This window comes from Clupea harengus, chromosome 16, assembly GCF_900700415.2.
Source record: "Clupea harengus chromosome 16, Ch_v2.0.2, whole genome shotgun sequence".
Lineage (NCBI taxonomy): Eukaryota > Metazoa > Chordata > Actinopteri > Clupeiformes > Clupeidae > Clupea > Clupea harengus.
Genome location: NC_045167.1, coordinates 8,360,256 through 8,377,653, shown reverse-complemented (window position 1 = coordinate 8,377,653; position 17,398 = coordinate 8,360,256). Strand labels below are relative to the sequence as shown.

At 42.3% G+C, this 17,398-nt stretch overlaps 1 protein-coding gene across 1 annotated transcript; it reads left to right on the top strand.

The window, feature by feature from the left end:
* Positions 1-479: 479 nt before the first annotated feature.
* On the top strand, positions 480-15,954 carry plxnc1 (plexin C1). Its single transcript, XM_042710151.1, has 16 exons — positions 480-549; positions 850-953; positions 1,196-1,212; positions 1,502-1,615; positions 3,580-3,778; positions 4,727-4,873; positions 7,927-8,095; positions 9,876-9,976; positions 10,741-10,816; positions 12,124-12,158; positions 12,359-12,448; positions 12,640-12,803; positions 13,709-13,856; positions 14,181-14,321; positions 14,582-14,656; positions 14,859-15,954. The coding sequence occupies exons 1-16, from the start codon at positions 480-482 to the stop codon at positions 14,961-14,963; spliced, it is 1,755 nt and encodes a 584-aa protein (XP_042566085.1). The 3' UTR covers positions 14,964-15,954.
* The last annotated feature ends 1,444 nt before the right edge of the window (positions 15,955-17,398 follow it).

Below are 17,398 nucleotides of genomic sequence, written 5' to 3'. Positions count from 1 at the left end.
ATTTTCGTAGTGTATTTGCAGACTACAAATAGACTTTGGAGGGCAATGTGCGTCTACATTTATATGTGTGTGGCGTGTCCTGATATGACGAAACTGTTGCATATGCCATCCAATGAACAGGATATTTGGATTGTAATTTAGAAGCGAAAACATCTGCTCTATCTCCTCTTCTTTGTCAATGAAAAGAAAAAGAGATTTTGGTGAGGTTTTTATTTCTAAAAGCGACATTTTAGTGTCGTCTTTTTTCATTAACAATGTTGCATGTTGATATAGTCACTGTTAGTCTTTAATGATGTCAGTGCTGTCTCGTCTGTCATGAAAAAATATTATCGTCATAGTTTTTGTTAACAAAATGAACCCTTACTCCTCATGTATGTATGTGTGTGTGTGTGTGTTTGTGTGTGTGTGTGTGTGTGTTGATGTGTGTGTATATGTCAGTGGTGGGGGTGGTTGTGTACTGGAATCGTAGGAAGCAGAGGATGCTGACGAATCAGATGAACAAACGGCTGGAGATGATAGAATGCGACATCCGCAAAGACATCCGCCAAGGTCAGTCTCCTCAGGAATATGCAAGTCATACATAGCTCACGTCAACCAAGGTCAGTCTCCTGGACTGGTGATAGATTAGATTATGAAATCTCTTTTGTGTCTTTAGGTTATACATACATACACACTTACATTAACACACATACACACAATACACACATAAAGTGAGAAAAAGTGTCAGTAGATGCTTGATTGGTTGAAATCTCTTTTGCGACTCCAAGGTCCCACACACACACAAACACACATATACACTCACACAAATTTAGATGCATGATTGGCTGAAATCTCTTTTGTGACTCCTAGGTTTCGTGGATATGCAGACAGACAGATCAGAGCTTATCTCCAGCACTGGAGCCATACCCTTCCTGGATTACAAGCATTTTGCTTCTAGAATTTTCTTTCCAGAGGTTGGTAAACTATACCACTGACTGTATTTGTTTAAAAATTCTCTCTCTCTCTCTCTCTCTAATATATATATACTATGTGTATGTATGTGTGTGTGTGTGTGTGTGTGTGTGTGTGTGTGTGTGTGTATATATATGCGTGTGCATGTGCGTGTGTGGTATGTATGTCTATATATATACTGTATATATTTTATCGATGGTAATATCTTGATGGAAACACTTTTTGTTTTTGACTCTGTTTTTAGGATGGACCTCTGGCAACGTCTATGATGAAAGATATGACTCAGGTGAGAGAAGAAACAATGACACACACACTAGCCTACTACAGTTGGAACGATGCCCCTTTAAAATCACCCATTGTTCAAACATCACAAAACCACATTATCAAATAAGGGTCCAAAGACCAGCACCATATTCTCTCAAAACGGCCCATTACTGTTACGGTTCTCTTTTTCTGTTAGTCTCAAACTAACCCACGTTCCTCTGAACCAGCCTTCCTCTTCGGTTCTGTTGGTCTCATCCGGTTCTGTTTCCTGCAGCTTTCAGTGAAGGAGCAGCAGGACCAGAGCTGCAAGAGCGCTGTCCCACCTGATCCGAGACCCGCTCTTCCTCGTCTCCTTCGTCCACACCCTGGAGGAGCAGAAGAACTTCATCATCAAGGACAAGTGAGTGTTTGTCTGAGCACAGGAGGAGAGAGAGAGAAAGAGTGTATATGTGTGTGTGTGTGTGTGTGTGTGTGTGTGTGTGTGTGTGTGAGTGTGTGTGTGAGCACAGGATGAGAGTGTGTGTGGGTGTGTGTGTGTTTTATATTTCATTAGTTCTGCTTCAATGTCCTAACCTGACCCCGTTTCAAACTGAGTCCAGGTTTTCGATCCACACACACTCTTATCCTATGCCCACACACACACACTCACTTCAGCGCTCACACATACGACCCTATAGTGACAGTCACATACGGTCCTGTCACACTAACTACACACAAGCGACACTCATGTGGGAGGAAAAAACAAACCTTCTGTCAAGGTGTGTGTGTGTGTGTGTGTGTGTGTGTGTGTGTGTGTGTGTGTGTGTGTGTGAGAGAGAGAGAGAGAGAGAGAGAGAGAGAGAGCTCAGGAGGAGTTAGGCCCTAACACACACTCACACACACACCCTAATTGTTACAACAACTGTTGTGTGTGTAAGAGAGAGACAGAGCTCAGGAGGAGTTAGGGTGTGTGTGACTGTGTGTGTGTGTGTGTGCAAAGAAGAAGTGATTGTGTGTGTGTGAGAGAGAAGTGAGTGTGTGCGTGTGAGAGAGAGAGAGCTGAGATGGAGTAAGGGTGTGTGTGTGAGAGAGAGAAAGCTCAGGAGGAGTTAGGCCCTAACACACACTCACACACTCACCCTAACTGTGTAGGGAAAAGGATTGAAAACCTCACAACCTTAGACACAGCTTGAAACAGGGTCTTGGTAGGATATTGAAGCTGAATATAAAACTACTAGGTTTTGAACTAGTATGGGTTAATGTTAGCTAGTTACAAACGTAAGTGATATGTCAGTTTCATGTTGTAAAATCAGACTTGAGCCTTTCTTCCTGTTTCAATTTTGCTTCTTGTTTTCAGTGGTGGGGTGTACAGTACATGACATGTTCAAATGATTATTTAAATTATTTATGATTATTTAAAATACTGACCATTTCATTTAAGGCGAGAATCTGTTTTACTGGTCACTAAGTACCTTCTTAGCTAATGGGGAAAAAATATTTTATATATACTGTATAATAAATATATACTACTGAAAAAACACAGCAACCAAACTAGAGCCATGATCACTGTTTCTTGTGTGTGTGTGTGTGTGTGTGTGTGTGTGTGTGGTGTGAGTGTGTGCAGGAAGTGATACTGCATAAGATTAAGAACCGCTTAAGATATAACAAGTTACTACCATGCTGATCTTTTCACTGATAATATTCCACACTGAGAAGCCTGTGGTGTGTTATTAGTCTGTTAAGAAGGGGTTCTGATGCAACTTCACTTCACACCAAGTGCGTGGAGGAACGGGTTGTATGTGACTCTGTCCACCTGCCATTCTGCTCTCTCACTTTGAGTGAAGGGAATGCTGACATGATACAATTCAACAGTTGAAGTATATCACATGTGGAGTGATTACTAGCGGTGATGAGTGGGGTTGTGCCAGAGTATCCCCACTCATGGAATGCCTCTTTCCGATCAGAAATTAACAAATCGTTCAAACCTGACCTGGTTTGTTGTTTAATGTCAATTGTATCCTTTTTTTTACACAATATGAAGGATGATGTACTTTTTCTAAGTTGCTTTAGTTAACCAAACTAGATTTTTCCCTAGTCTAGCTTTGGTGTTGTTCAACTTCTTCTGGTGTGAAGTAATATTCAAAGTAGCTTCCTCAGCACTGGGGAGGTTAAAGGTCATCTGACCCCCTCTCTCTTGTTCCCTCACGTCTCGTCATTTCTCTCCTCCCCACCCGGCTGTTTCACTTCCTCTGTACCCTTTACCTCTCTCTCTCCTCCAATCCCCTACCTAACTTCTCCTTTTCTATCTCTCTCTTTATCTCTCTCTTTACTTACTCTTGTTTCTTCTCTTTTATCTCTTCGCATTTGTCTCTGTCCCCCTCCCAGGTGTATGGTGGCGTCTCTGTTGACCCTGGCCCTGCACGATGACCTGCCCTACCTGACGCAGGTGATGGAGCAGCTGCTGGTGTCTCTGATGGAGCAGCCCAGTAACGCTCATCCCAAACTGCTTCTGCGCCGCACAGAATCCATCGTGGAGAAGCTGCTCACCAACTGGATGTCCGTCTGCCTCTACGGCTTCCTCCGGGTCAGCCTGGATTTATGCTTTTCCCACTCAGACTTGCATATAGTACAGACCCATATGGAAAAAGTCTGTTCATTTCATACATGTCCATTTTGAATGTAGTAAACAGTGAAAGTGTGTGAACACACGTAATTAAGGCCCCTTTCATATACAGTGACAGAAGAAAAATATGTTTAATATATGACATACCTTCCATGTTGAAGGGCATTCTATGGAAGCTCTTTACCACAGATTTAGCATGCAAGTATTGTGTGGTTCCTACTATACTACTACTTTATTTTTGACTTTCATGTTGGCAGTTTTTCCTGATATACAGTGTGAAATTACTGTGGCTTCATATTGGTCCTGTTCCAACTTACATAATGCATCTGCAAATTACACTGTCAGGCCATCTCTCTACGAAGTCTTCAGAATGGCTGGTCATAAGAATGGCCCTGTCTTGAACGAGCAGAAGGATTATTGTTATGAACTGTCATGTAAAATGTTCCTGATGCAGTTTTTGTCTGATTCTAACTTCATATGTTCTTCATACCATAACTGGGCCCTTCTCCAAGCCTGAGATGCCTGGAGCCATTAGTTGCCATGGTGAATAATCCCCTGGGTAGCTTGCAAACATTTGTGTTTCACACCTTTGGGCCAGGAGAGTCCATGTTCAGGGTAGAGAGACAGTCATGGTGGAAACAGTGGCTGAAGTGGCACCAGCTCAGTTCTTTTAGCAGATCTTCTAATATTTCTTCCTCTTCCTTTCTGTGTATCTTTGTGTTTGCATGAGTGTGTGTCTGTGTGTGTGTGTTTGTCGGCATGTTTGTCTGCGTGTGTGTATGTCTGTGTACATGTCTGTGGGTGTGTGTGTGTGTGTGTGTGTACGTGTCTGTGTGCGTGTGTGTGTGTGTGTGTGTGTGTGTGTTTGTGTGTGTGTGTGCGCGTGTGTCTTTCCTTCCCATCCCTCAGGAGTGTGTGGGGCAGCCCCTGTACCTGCTGGTGTGTGCGCTGACGGAGCAGATCAGTAAGGGTCCGGTGGACTCGGTCACAGGGAAGGCCCTCTACACTCTCAGCGAAAACGACCTCCTGTCGCAGGCCCAAGACTTCAGCCCTCTGGTAACCCAAACACACCACTGACCCCCTCTGCTCTGCTCCGCTTGCTGTCTGCTGCATTAATGGGTTCCTTTCATTTCATATTCAGGTGGTGCACATAAACTCTTGAGTCACAAGGGTGGAGCAAAAAGACACATAGGAGAATAAAATCTTAAAATCTAGAGATCCATTTCCGCCAGAAAATTTTGCAACTGTAAAAGAGGATCGCTAACCCTTGCCCAGCAAATGACAGATTATCCAGCCCTGATTATTATAATCATATAACCTGATCCAGCGCTGATTATTATAATTATATAACCTGATCCAGCGCTGATTATTATAATTCTATAATCTGGAACACATGAGCATACAGCACACAATGTCTTTGACTGATACAACAGCATTCAAAATGAGTTGACAGTCTTTATTTATTGTGTGCAATAAACTACATAACTTACCCAGATCAAGGCAAAAATGTTATCATCTGTCCATTTATGAAGTTCAAGGTCTAAAGTGTTAAAAGTCTGAAGTGTTACAAAAGTCTCTCCATCCTCCATGCTTTAGTGTAAAGAATGTCAGTGATACTTAAATGACTTTGAAATCCCCAAAGTCAATGTCACAGAGTCTGCTGGTCCAATGAGTGTAAATGTAGGTACTGACAAATAGTCCAACTGTTGAAAAGCAGAGCATTTGATTGGCTGTAGCAGATTTATCTAATAGGTAACTAAAGAAACCCACGTCTTTGAGAATGAGTCTGATAGTTAATGGAAGTGCTTTTCCCCAAAAATTCAAAAAATTGCCTGTCATGCCTTTAAGAAAATGAACTACTAAATGGCATTTGTCATTTGCTACTAACTACTAAATGGCATTTGTCTCGGTGAATAACTGGAAGTGGCAATGCACGATCGCGAGGCAACTCTGTAGAAACAAACAGCTGTGTAAGTCAATGTTTGACATTTCCTTGTGTTAAATAATCAATGAATACACACATCTGACAGCTTCACCATCGGTTGCTGATGTCAGCTTTACAGCTGTTTGTTAGATTGTTTGTTGAGAAGATAAACCATTAAAGGGCTCAAATCATACACAGCATTGCACAGCATCAAATTGCACCCAATTTCACTTCATATTGAATTGCTTTTTATTTCTTTTGGGTAGATTGGATGCTAGTTTCCATAAAGTCTCTTGAGACCTAACCATAACACGTTATTGTTGTGGTGGGTTTGGCTAAAACCTTAGGCATGTGCCACGTGCAGTTAATTCTGCAGAAACTCCATTGAGCACAGAGTAGACATTGTAGCATTTGGCTGTAGGTGGCAAGAAGGAGATTGTGGATTATTTTCCTTTGCATGCAGAATGCATTCCACAAATTGGGGAAAAAGAGCCTTTAAAGTTGCTTATTGCATTGATTTTTTTTTATTTTCTGCAAAACCTGATCATTAATCTTCAGTGCAGAAAAAGCATTTGTGCTCTTCCACAGGGCCCCATCCCCCATCAAATCTACCTCAATCTCTGCCCACAAGCCTCTTGGGTGGAGTGTGACAGGAAAAGTGGTGTGTGTGTGTGTGTGTGTTTGTGTGTGTGTGTGCGTGTGTGCATGTGTGCGTGTGTTTGTGTGTGTGTGCATGTGTGTGCATGTGTGTGTGTGTGTCACGCTCTGTGATGTTACCTCTGGCACTGCACCTGTTCAGTTCACAGTGCAGATCTCAGGCTCTGCAGAGCGGTGTGGGTTGAGTCACCAGTTGCACAGTGCCCAAGCACTTCCTGTCCAGCACTCACTACAAAGCTCAGTTCCCTTTCACACCCCACACAGAGCAAGGAAGTCACGACAGATGATGGACTGAGGTTAAAACCTCCTCATTTTGGCAGAGGTCTTTGGCAGTTGGTGTCTATACTTGTATACTATATGTGCACATGCGCACACACGTTTGCTTATCAGTTCCTACACAGATAAGACTGAAGACGTCACTCTGCTGCAGGGGTATTGTTGTGGAGGTGTTTATACAACCGTTTGTGGTGTCTGGTCGTCTGACACTGTGGGTTTCTCATTAGGTAAGTGAAAGTCAAGCACAGTGTCGGTACAATGGGTACCAGCCTCACACGGGCACCAGAATAATGTAGGTATCTTCCCCTGTGAGTGGGCACCGAATAAATGTGCCAACTACCAAATAATCATGAAAAGATCTCCCAAGAGTCACGTTCAGTGAAAAAAAACAATCAAATACATCTACAATGGCAAAGGTAAAGCAGTCTTATGTTTAGCCAGGTAGTGCGTATGGTAGGGTAGGTGTAAATGCCCAGTTATAAAGTTACCAGTCCTTGTTGCGTCTGCAGGTGAGAGAGCGAGGGCCTGCTCTTCTGAGTGGGCAGAGAGAACAGAGACGTGCTCCCGTCAGTGCAAGGAGTGAAACGAGAATTATATGTGACTTGTCTCTGTCTACCAGGTCAGGGGGTGCAATAATAATATTATTAATAAGTTCCTGATTTAACCATACGTAAGTTCCTGACTAAAATCACACAATGGGCAGATTCTAGGTACCAACAACAGTGTCATCCAATGACCCCTTTCTTAAGTGACAGTCATGCTGTCTCCCAATGTGACCCAGTCATGCACAGTATATCAGCTTCACCACTTTGTGTTTCACTGAAGCAGTAGTAATGGTTTAGGGTGCTGTGGGTGTGTGTGTTTACCAAAGCAAACAGCACGGTTGGCTTTTACAAAGTGCTGTTTGTGTGTGTGTGTGTGTGTGTGTGTGTGTGTGTGTGTGTGTGTGTGTGTGTATGTGTGTGTTTGTAGAAGCTGACCGTGATTTTTGCTTTGGTAATGGTAAAACGTGCTGTGTGTGTGTGTTTGTAGAAGCTGACTGTGCAGTGGTGATCTTATAAGGTGTGTTTGTAGAAGCTGACTATGCTGTTTGCTTTGGTAATGTTAAAGCATGCTGTGTGTGTGTGTGTGTGTCTGTGTCTGTGTGTGTGTGTGTGTGTGTGTGTGTGTGTTTGTAGAAGCTGACTATGCTGTTTGCTTTGGTAATGTTAAAGCATGCTGTGTGTGTGTGTGTGTGTGTGTGTGTGTGTAGAAGCTGAACGTGCTGTTTGCGGTGGGAACGGAGGGCGAGGTGAGCGAGCCGCTGGACGTCTGCGTTCTGGACTGTGACACGGTGGAGCAGGTGAAGGAGAAGATCCTGCTCACCTTCCACCGCAAGTTCGGCTTCCGTTACACCCAGCAGCTCCATGACATAGACATCGGTGAGTAGAGAGGGATAGAGGACAAGAGATAGAGAAAGAGAGATAAGGAGATAAGGAAAAAAGCGAGAGAGAGAGTGAGATAGTAGTCTCACATAGCCAGATGCATAAAACTTCTGCAGTCAACGATGGTGAAATATGGACTTAATGAGGTATTGGCTAATTTATCCTATCTAATTTAACAATATAATACCTTTACCTTTGGTTCAAGGGTTTGAGACACAGAAAATCATTCTAATGAATAATACTCACAGAAGAGTTCTTTTTTTGCAATAAGTCAAGTGGTCACGATATTATTACCTTCTGTCTCCAAAAGAGGAACAGCTTAAAGCTCATTGGTGAGTGGTGATTAATGCATTGATTACTTGATTCATAATGGCGATTGATTACTTGATACATAATGGCAATTGATTACTTGATTCATAATGGCGATTGATTACTTGATTCATAATGGCTTAACTTGAAATGTACTCCATAGTGAGGAACAATTACAGCATTAACAGCGTGAAGCGAAACTGATGAAGTTGGTGTGTGTGTGTGTGTGTGTGTGTGTGTGTGTGTGTGTGTGTGTGTGTGTGTGTGTGTGTGTGTGTGTGTGTGTGTGTGTGTGTGTGTGTGTGTGAACGATTTTAGTGAGTTGGAAACAAACGGACGGTCAGGGAGCATCTGGAATATTCAGCTGCACCACTGACCTGTTATACCATTTCCTAATCTTTGTGTCAGATGAGAACCAGTGCTCTTAGGCATTTATCTTACCAGTACATTTTTTTTTTCCTAATGTTGTCGCTATGGCATTTGATCTGGTCACGATATTAATACCTTCTGTCTCCAAAAGAGGAACAGCTTAAAGCTCATTGGTGAGTGGTGACACTAATTCTTGATGCCTCTTGTACCAGTTAAAATTCACACCCTCAGCACATCCTGTACTGTGGACTCAAAAGTCCCCTCTGTCATTACTTGAGAACAAACAAGTATAAAGATATGATAAACAAACATGAATTAATGCATTGATTACTTGATTCATAATGGCTATCGATTACTTGATTCATAATGATTATTGATTACTTGATTCATAATGGCGATTGATTACTTGAGTCATAATGGCTTAAATTGAAATGTAGTCCAATGTAATGTAGAACAATTACAGCATTAGCAGCGTGTCACCTTTCTCAACCCTCCCAGAGGCGTCCTGGAGGCAGTGCTGGAGGGTGGATTGGCCGTCTGTGGCGAAAAGTACAGGGAAATGCAAAAAAGTCTGACGAGAAGCCTGTGGGCATGGCCTTACTGGTGCCTGTTTTCAGTTCGCTTCTCGTTGTCAGTGAGTTGTGAAATGCTGAGGTTGGGTGTATGTGGTGGGGGGTATCAACGGTTTTAGTGAGTCGGAAACTGACGGGGGGGGGGTGGTGTGCGCCATAATCTTCACAAGATCTGGGCCTTATCCAGAGACAGATCAGAACCTCACATCTCCATTCTCCTCTCACACTGTGAAGCTCAGTCCAATCCACAGCCTAGCTAATGAAACTGAATGCCCTAAGGAAGTAATGCCCTGTGTTGTTTATGTTCATGCTGCAAACTTAAATATAGTAAAACACACTTAAACTTAAACTTCTCAAACTCCTGTAGAAAATGTTTTTCTCTTTCTTCCTTCCTTGCTTTCCCTCTCTCTAATGTTCTTTCTTTCTTTCTCTCTCTCTCTCTCTCACACACACTCTCTCTGTCCCTCTCTCTTTCCCTCTCTCTCCCTCTCTCTCTCTCTCTCGCTCTCTCTGTTCCTCTTCTGCAGAGTTTGAGCAGTCAGGATGCTATGTTGCACTACAGGAAGTGGACAGCAGCTCGGAGATGATGGGGGAAGTCACCATGCTCAACACCCTCAAACATTATAGGGTACATGCAGACAGGAAGTGTGACAGGCAAAGCAGCCCAGAAATAAAGCTGTGTGTGTGTGTGTGCTCGTGCGTTTTTTATTTGTGTGCTTGTATCTGTGTGAAAGAGAGAGAGAGTAAATGTGTGTGTGTGTCTGTCTGAGGCAAAATACTTTGGGCACAGTGTGTCACATGGCTGGAGAGCTGTAGTTGTGTGCATATAGCCATATATGTACATGTGGTTGTCCAACTGACTGTGTGTGGTGTGTGTGTGTGTGTGTTTGTGTGGCATGGCCCACTCTGATTGAATCAGTTCTTTTAGCCAGAGAGTTGGACGTTCTTATACCTGCTGGCAGAGTGTGTAGCTGTGTCACAAGGTCAAATAACACACGGATTAGATTAAACCCTTATGTGAGTGAGTGTGTGTGTGTGTGTGTGTGTGTGTGTGTGTGTGTGTGTGTACATGGTACATGTGTTTGCTCACGGGCACGTGTGTGCATGTGTTTTTGCATGGGCACATGTGTATGTATGGGAGAGGGAGAGAGAGTTCATATCTGTGTGTGTTTGTGTGTGTGTGTGTGTGTGTGTGTGTGTGTGTGTGTGTGTGTGTATAGCCTTTATGTGTATGTGTGTTTGTGGTGTAATGTATAAGTCCTTGTAAGTCTCCTCAATACACTGAGCTCATGGTAAGGTAAGCTTCCTTAGCATAAGTGACCGTAACCATGACAGCAGACTGCATACTAAATGGTCCTGCATTGTGTGCTCAAAAATTGCTGCTCTCCACAGATTCCTGATGGGTCGACTATCAAGGTCATCACAAGGAAAGTTCAAGTTCCCAAAAGCCCTACGCTCAGTTTCAAAGGTGAGTGCCCTTCCTGGACATTAAAGATGACATCATCATCCATCTTACACAATCTGCTCTCACCTGTAGGCCTTCAGCACTCTTTCCACAGACATATCTGGCAGGTGAGGGGTTGCCTGCCATGGATAAGACATAAGGTGTGACTGTCTCATTGACCCAGGCCTTTCCCTCTGCCTGATAGCTATAGACCTCATAGCTTGCTTGCTTCAGAAATAGATGTTCACTCCTGCCCTGCAAATCCATCTCTGCTCCAAACACACACACCTGATAAGTAAGAGAGAGATTGGTCAAAGTGATAGTCTGGTAGTCCAGTGATGCTTTTGGGAAATGATGAGTTCAGTCTGGTATGGAGACATGGGAGGCAGTCAGTGCAGGAGGGGCCCAAGGGAAGGATTGGGAACCACTCAAGACTTTAACAGCTAGCGAGCTACCTAGCTTCCTGCACCTCAAGCTACCTAGCCTACCTAAAAAGCATGCTAAAACCTTACACTGGACAGCTAGTGGGAACGACAGGTGTGTTTATCTGTCCTTCAGATTCCTGTATTCCATTAAAATTAATTTGAAGATGATACCAAGAGTAGTTGCTCATAAAAACATAGTTGCATAGTGTTGCTTTAAATAATGCTACATAAATAGTGCTTTAAATAATCCCACAAAGTATCTGACTGGTAAGGAACTGGGTCAGGGTTCGGCTGGGACTGGCATTACCTAACGTCTGGGCATAACAGGACAAGCCCCAGAATCCAACAGCACAAAGAGGTCCTCAGAGCAGAGCAGCATAACACCATGTTTCTCTAGATAAGCCCACATGAGATCATTAATCTAACGTAAGGTAACATGGCGGAAACCAAAACTACTTTCCAACTGACTCGCATGACCTTTTGAGTTTATGAATACAGCTGTGAGCTCTGACAAGCTGTAACACTTTTCTTAGAGACTCAAGTAGCCTCTTGCTTTTTTGCTTGTCATGGTGAAGTCCTACCGGGGTCTAGAATTGAGTAGAGTACCTTTGATGTCATTGGACAGATTAAGTACTACTGGGGTATAGAATTGAGTAGAGTACCTTTGATGTCATTGGACAGTACACGAAACTGCTTGGCAACACTGAATTACAGATATGAAAGACATGCACATACTGTACATACAAGACTGCGAGTGAAGCAGTCTGTTAATAGAAAGAAAAAAACATATATCCAAAAAATTGTGAAAATGTAACATAAAGTTATTGTGTAGACGTGTTTAATAAGAAATAAGTGTTACAAGAAACAAAAGCTGTTTACTGAATCATGTGTGTGTGTCATTTACAGAGGAACCTGATTTTCAAACCAAGTACTTTCACCTGGTGGGTACCATACAAGTGTATGTTTGTCAGTCTTTAAATGATCTTTCATATTTGTGCTTGAATTGTAACTTGTGTTTAAACTGGCCTGTGGTGTGTATTTCTGTGAGAGGCATTTTGAGTGTTGTGGGCGCCTAGTGGGTTATGACCCAGCTGGACTGTAGAACCTGTGTTGATAAAGAGTTGCTGTCGTCTCTCCTCAGATTGACCCTGAGCTAGCGGACAACAAAAATTCACAGGGAAAAAAGCTCAAGGTTAAAGAGGTTTATTTGACAAAGCTGCTTTCTACCAAGGTGATCACTCGTTCATTTAAACTTCTTTGCTGTTTTCATTCTTTCATTCATTCATTCATTCATTCATTCATTCATTCATTCATTTATGCAGGCATCCATTGATTCATTAATTTAAGTAGTCAGTCACTCATTCATTATTTAATTTGTTAGTTCATCCATTCATCGGTTTATTCATTCACCATTCAATACAGGTGGCTGTGCATTCATATGTAGAGAATCTCTTCAAAACCATCTGGGGCACATCCAACAACAGGCCGCCGCACGCTGTCAAGTACTTCTTTGACTTCTTGGACTCCCAAGGAGAAAACAAGAATATCAGCGACCCTGACGTGCTGCACATTTGGAAAACCAACAGGTAGTGTTTGACTCTGCGGGCGAGTAATCCCCTAAGCAGGCTTAGCAGAGGCCCGCTAACACTTACAGACTTCTGCTTTCACTAAGAAACACAAATTACAACAATTACTACAATTCCTGAAGATTCGTGTACTTCATCTGTGCATTCTATGGGTTGCATGAGAACATCATTTTAGAAATCAAGTACTTGTTGCCTGAAAAAATATAATTCTGGTATACTGGGGGGGGGGGGGGGGGGGGGTGCTGAGGTTGTTGTGTGTGGCAGGTATAAATAGTAGGGTGCATAGGTCATCTCTGAACAGAAAGAAAATCCTAAATGTATAGATTTGTAGATGCCACTTGATCAATGAACTATTTGTTATACCAACATTTTACCATTATTATTACCACCATTCTATAGTAACCCAAGATAAAACGCTCCGCCACCAAAGCGGGTTCCTATTGTATTCAGATATAGCCACTGACTTAATTAGTTAATACAGTGAATCCTGGTCATTATTAGTAAGCCTAACCGACTTAAACATGAAATTAGTCATCTTTGCTGGCATTTATCTTTCACAAAAATTGACAACATTTAATTTGTGAAGCTGTGTGTGCATAGTAGTTTATAGTGGACTTTAACGATGCCATCTTTGAGAAATCCGTCCACAACTCACACGTTGGGAAGCAGTTGGAAAACGAAATCTGCAATGACTGTAATTGACTGACAGCATGCCTGAATAGCGATGCACTGTAACTTCAGGAATATCTGGGGGGCACATATGGATGACAGTCACACAGTCGCTGGTTCTTCCTGAGTCTCTTCCCTTGACAAAGCACCATCTCCTAGTCCAGGCTATATGTGTGTTTCCGCCTCCATTCCTTCGTTCTAACCCCCCTCTCTTCCCGGGTCCTCCGCCTTCCCAGCCTGCCTCTGCGCTTCTGGGTGAACATTCTGAAGAACCCCCAGTTTGTGTTTGACCTGGAGAAGACGCCTCTCCTGGATGGCTGCCTGTCTGTCATCGCTCAAGCCTTCATGGACTCCTTCTCCCTCACGGAGCAGCAGCTGGGGATGGTAACGACGCAGTCACACACACACACACACACACACAGCTGGGGATGGTAACGACACCAGCATGGATGCACAACTCTCACAGATTACACTCATCACAATAGAACTGTGTAGAATGAAACACTAATTACAATGCAAAACATTAATTACACCGCAGTATCAATGTACCAAACATGATGTGAAATATAAAACATATCAAAGTAACAATGTTTTCAAAGATACTCAAGAGTGTTCTAGATTACAGCTCAGGATATGACAAAAGCTCTCTCTTAAGTGTGTTCTTGTTCTTCGTGTGTGTGTGTGCGTGTGTGTGTATTTGACCTACAGCACGCCCCCACAAATAAACTGCTTTATGCCAAAGACATCCCTCAGTACAAGCAGGAAGTGAAGGCCTACTACAAGAAGGTGCAGGAACAGCCAGCGCTCAGCAGCCGCGAGTTTAAAGACTTCCTGCAGGAGGAGTCGAAGGTGTCTTTTTTTAACCCTTTGGGGAACTAAACGTTTCATGGTCATACTTCATAAACATTCCCTTGGAAAACACCTATAAAGCCTGAAAAATTAGACTAGACTGCTCTTACTAGAAACAATAAAACACTAGAGGCTAATTAGTTCCTGTGTGGACATTTTCCCTACAGTGCGTGGACACGAGGGTTGAGGGGAGGGTTGAGTAATCTGGTGAATGTGTTTGCTTTACCCTTGACGTTTTCTCTTATCCTCTTGCATTTTAGAAACATGAAAATGAGTTCAATGAGTCGGCAGCCCTCTGTGAAATCTACAAATTAATTCATCGCTACTTTAACCAGGTGCATTCCTAACAAACTGCTAAATGTACTTGGGGAAATACGAAATATGAAGATGAAATCTTACATATATTAGTTTATACATAAACATGTGCAGCCTCCTCCTATCAGTATAACTGCATGCAAAGCTTAGCATTTACTTTGCCAGGTAGTTCCACTAAAGGCCCCTGTTTGCTAAATCACTTTTGACTTGTGCTCTCCACAGATCGAGGAGAAACTGGAGCAGACCACTGCCACCTCCAGGCTGAAAGAGGAACTACAGCAAGTGAGGGAGCTGTTTGACAGCAAGAAGAAAAGCTCCTGGGAGTGAAGACATGCGTCCTAAAGAGCTACTCACTGATGGCAGGGGAGGGCTCTAACTGACTGTGTTACTGAGGGCCTGTGTCCACACTAATATGTTTTAGTTTTAAAACGCATCACTTTTTGATACCTGGCATCCATACTACCCAAGTCCGGAGTGTTTTGAACGTGCAGAAATGGAGACCTTTGGAAACAGTGACACAGACACCCATATTCACTTCCTGACTGGTTCTTATCAGTCACAACATATCATTTCCTGATTGGTCACTTCTGTGGAAGGGTTTTTCCATTTTCAGGCGTGTTAGTATGGATAGAGATTATTTCTGATACGGAGCTAAAACACTTGGCTGGACAGAGATCTATTTTAAAATGCATATATTTTACGTTCAACAGATATCGATATCGTTTTAAAATGCCGTTTTTAGTGTGAACGTAGCCTGAGGACTGGACTCAGCAGAATCAGTGACTCAGGTCTACTGAAAACAAATCGTTTTTAATATTTTAAAGTCACAATTTAATAACTTATTGCTTATTAAACTGCACACTTTCTATGTTTTTGTTTGTCTGTCTCTCTCTCTCTAACTTTACCTTCATACACACACACTCGCACACTATATATGATAATGGCCTGTTGAGAGTTTACATTTTTTATACATGAATAGTATGGTCTCTCCATGGTCATATCTGTGGTATATGTACACATATATGTATGTGTGATGTCTATGGTCCAAAGAAATACTACAGTGGCAGCTTTCCAAAGTTTAAGTCAAGTTGAAGTTTAGGGATGTTGTCCATAGTCAGCTGTCTGCTCTGGACTGCTCCTGCTAGAGGGACTACACACACTGTGTAAGTGTAAGGTGTTTTTGTCTAAACTAATTTGTAATTATCCACTCATCTTTGCTACTGTGATGGAACAATCTGCAGCGCTATTTTGTTATTTTTATGGCCAATTTGTAAATTCATTAACATAAGCATGTAAATAAATTGTGACTTAACATTTATCATTGAAGTGTAATCTATTGGAAAGATTTGAGATTTTCTGAAGACCTAAAGCACTTTCAGATGACTATGGATTGAATTGTCTTTTGAGGAGAGATATCTGTCTGGGAATTCTCAACACATTTCAAAGAACATCACAATTAGTAGTAGTAGTGAGGAATACTAATAATGATAGTAATATCGCAAATTCTTAACTGATTTGCATTCATGTATATCAGATATTGACACAGATATTAATCAGTGACTGGACTAGTTTATTGGCCACTGTAGATTACACTCAAGGTTGCATCATTTATAAAACAATTCAATTCAATTCAATTCTATTTATATTGCGCCAAAACAATGAAATTGTCTCACGGCACTTTATGGAGCCCAGGGCCTGAATCCCCCTAGAGCAAGCACAATGGCGACAGGGGCAAGGAAAAACTCCCTGTTAATCAGGAAGGAACCCGGGTGCATTGGTGTTGGTGTTGGTGTTATGTATATGTTAATGACACTTATTGTGGTGTTTATGGGACTTATGTGGGGTGCCCCCCCCCCCACACACACACACACACACACACTTCAATGGTTGTTTCCAACAAGGTCTGATTGGACCAATTTGGCTCAAAGGGCTGTATTATTTCAAGTGTGTCAGAAGGGGGCGCCAGAGGAAGAGTGCTTGCCTGCTGTGGGAATTTTGCACATGCTGTGTCGCTTTGGAGAAAGGAGTACTTTGAGTACTTTTTTAGTTTTGTTTACATGTTTGGGGTCTTCGGAGCAATCCTCTGGTAAAATTAAGGAATTATATATTTTTTTGTTGTTGGCTGACTTGGTGCATGGGCATTTTAGTTATAAAGGACAGCAAGGGTGGCAGGATATACAGTGTGATCCCACTCCTGTTAAACACAACAACATGGCTAACAAGAAGAAATAAGGAATGCTATCCTTATCCAACAGGTGACAGGTTTTTGATGCATTATTCATGACTATGGGATGGACTAAAGAGGAATTTAGTCTAAATTTGAAGATTGAAAGGGTGCCTGGAAGTTTTGCACAAGGTCGGAAGAAGCACAGTTCGACCCTCCTTATCACCTCTGGTCCAAACATGCTCTTGCACATCTGCAGACTAAGTGGCACCTAATAGTCTAAGTTACACACACACACACAGGAACACAGAAAAGCCATGTTCCGGCTTACATGGGCACATGATTCAAACAAAGTATTTATTAATACAAGGCACTTGATCAATATATTCTTAAATCATTAACAGTGTTTGGAAATTATCTCCATCAGTTGTACATGTTGTTCCCATACTCGTGTATTTATGTCGTAAGGCCATTTCAGGTCATAGTTCTCTTAACCTATTATGACATAAGGCGCCTTCTAAAAAAGCATTCTAAAATCTAAGGCATTGTTTGAAAACCTTCTAAAACCTGAGAGTTCTCTGAAAAACTCGACAGAACG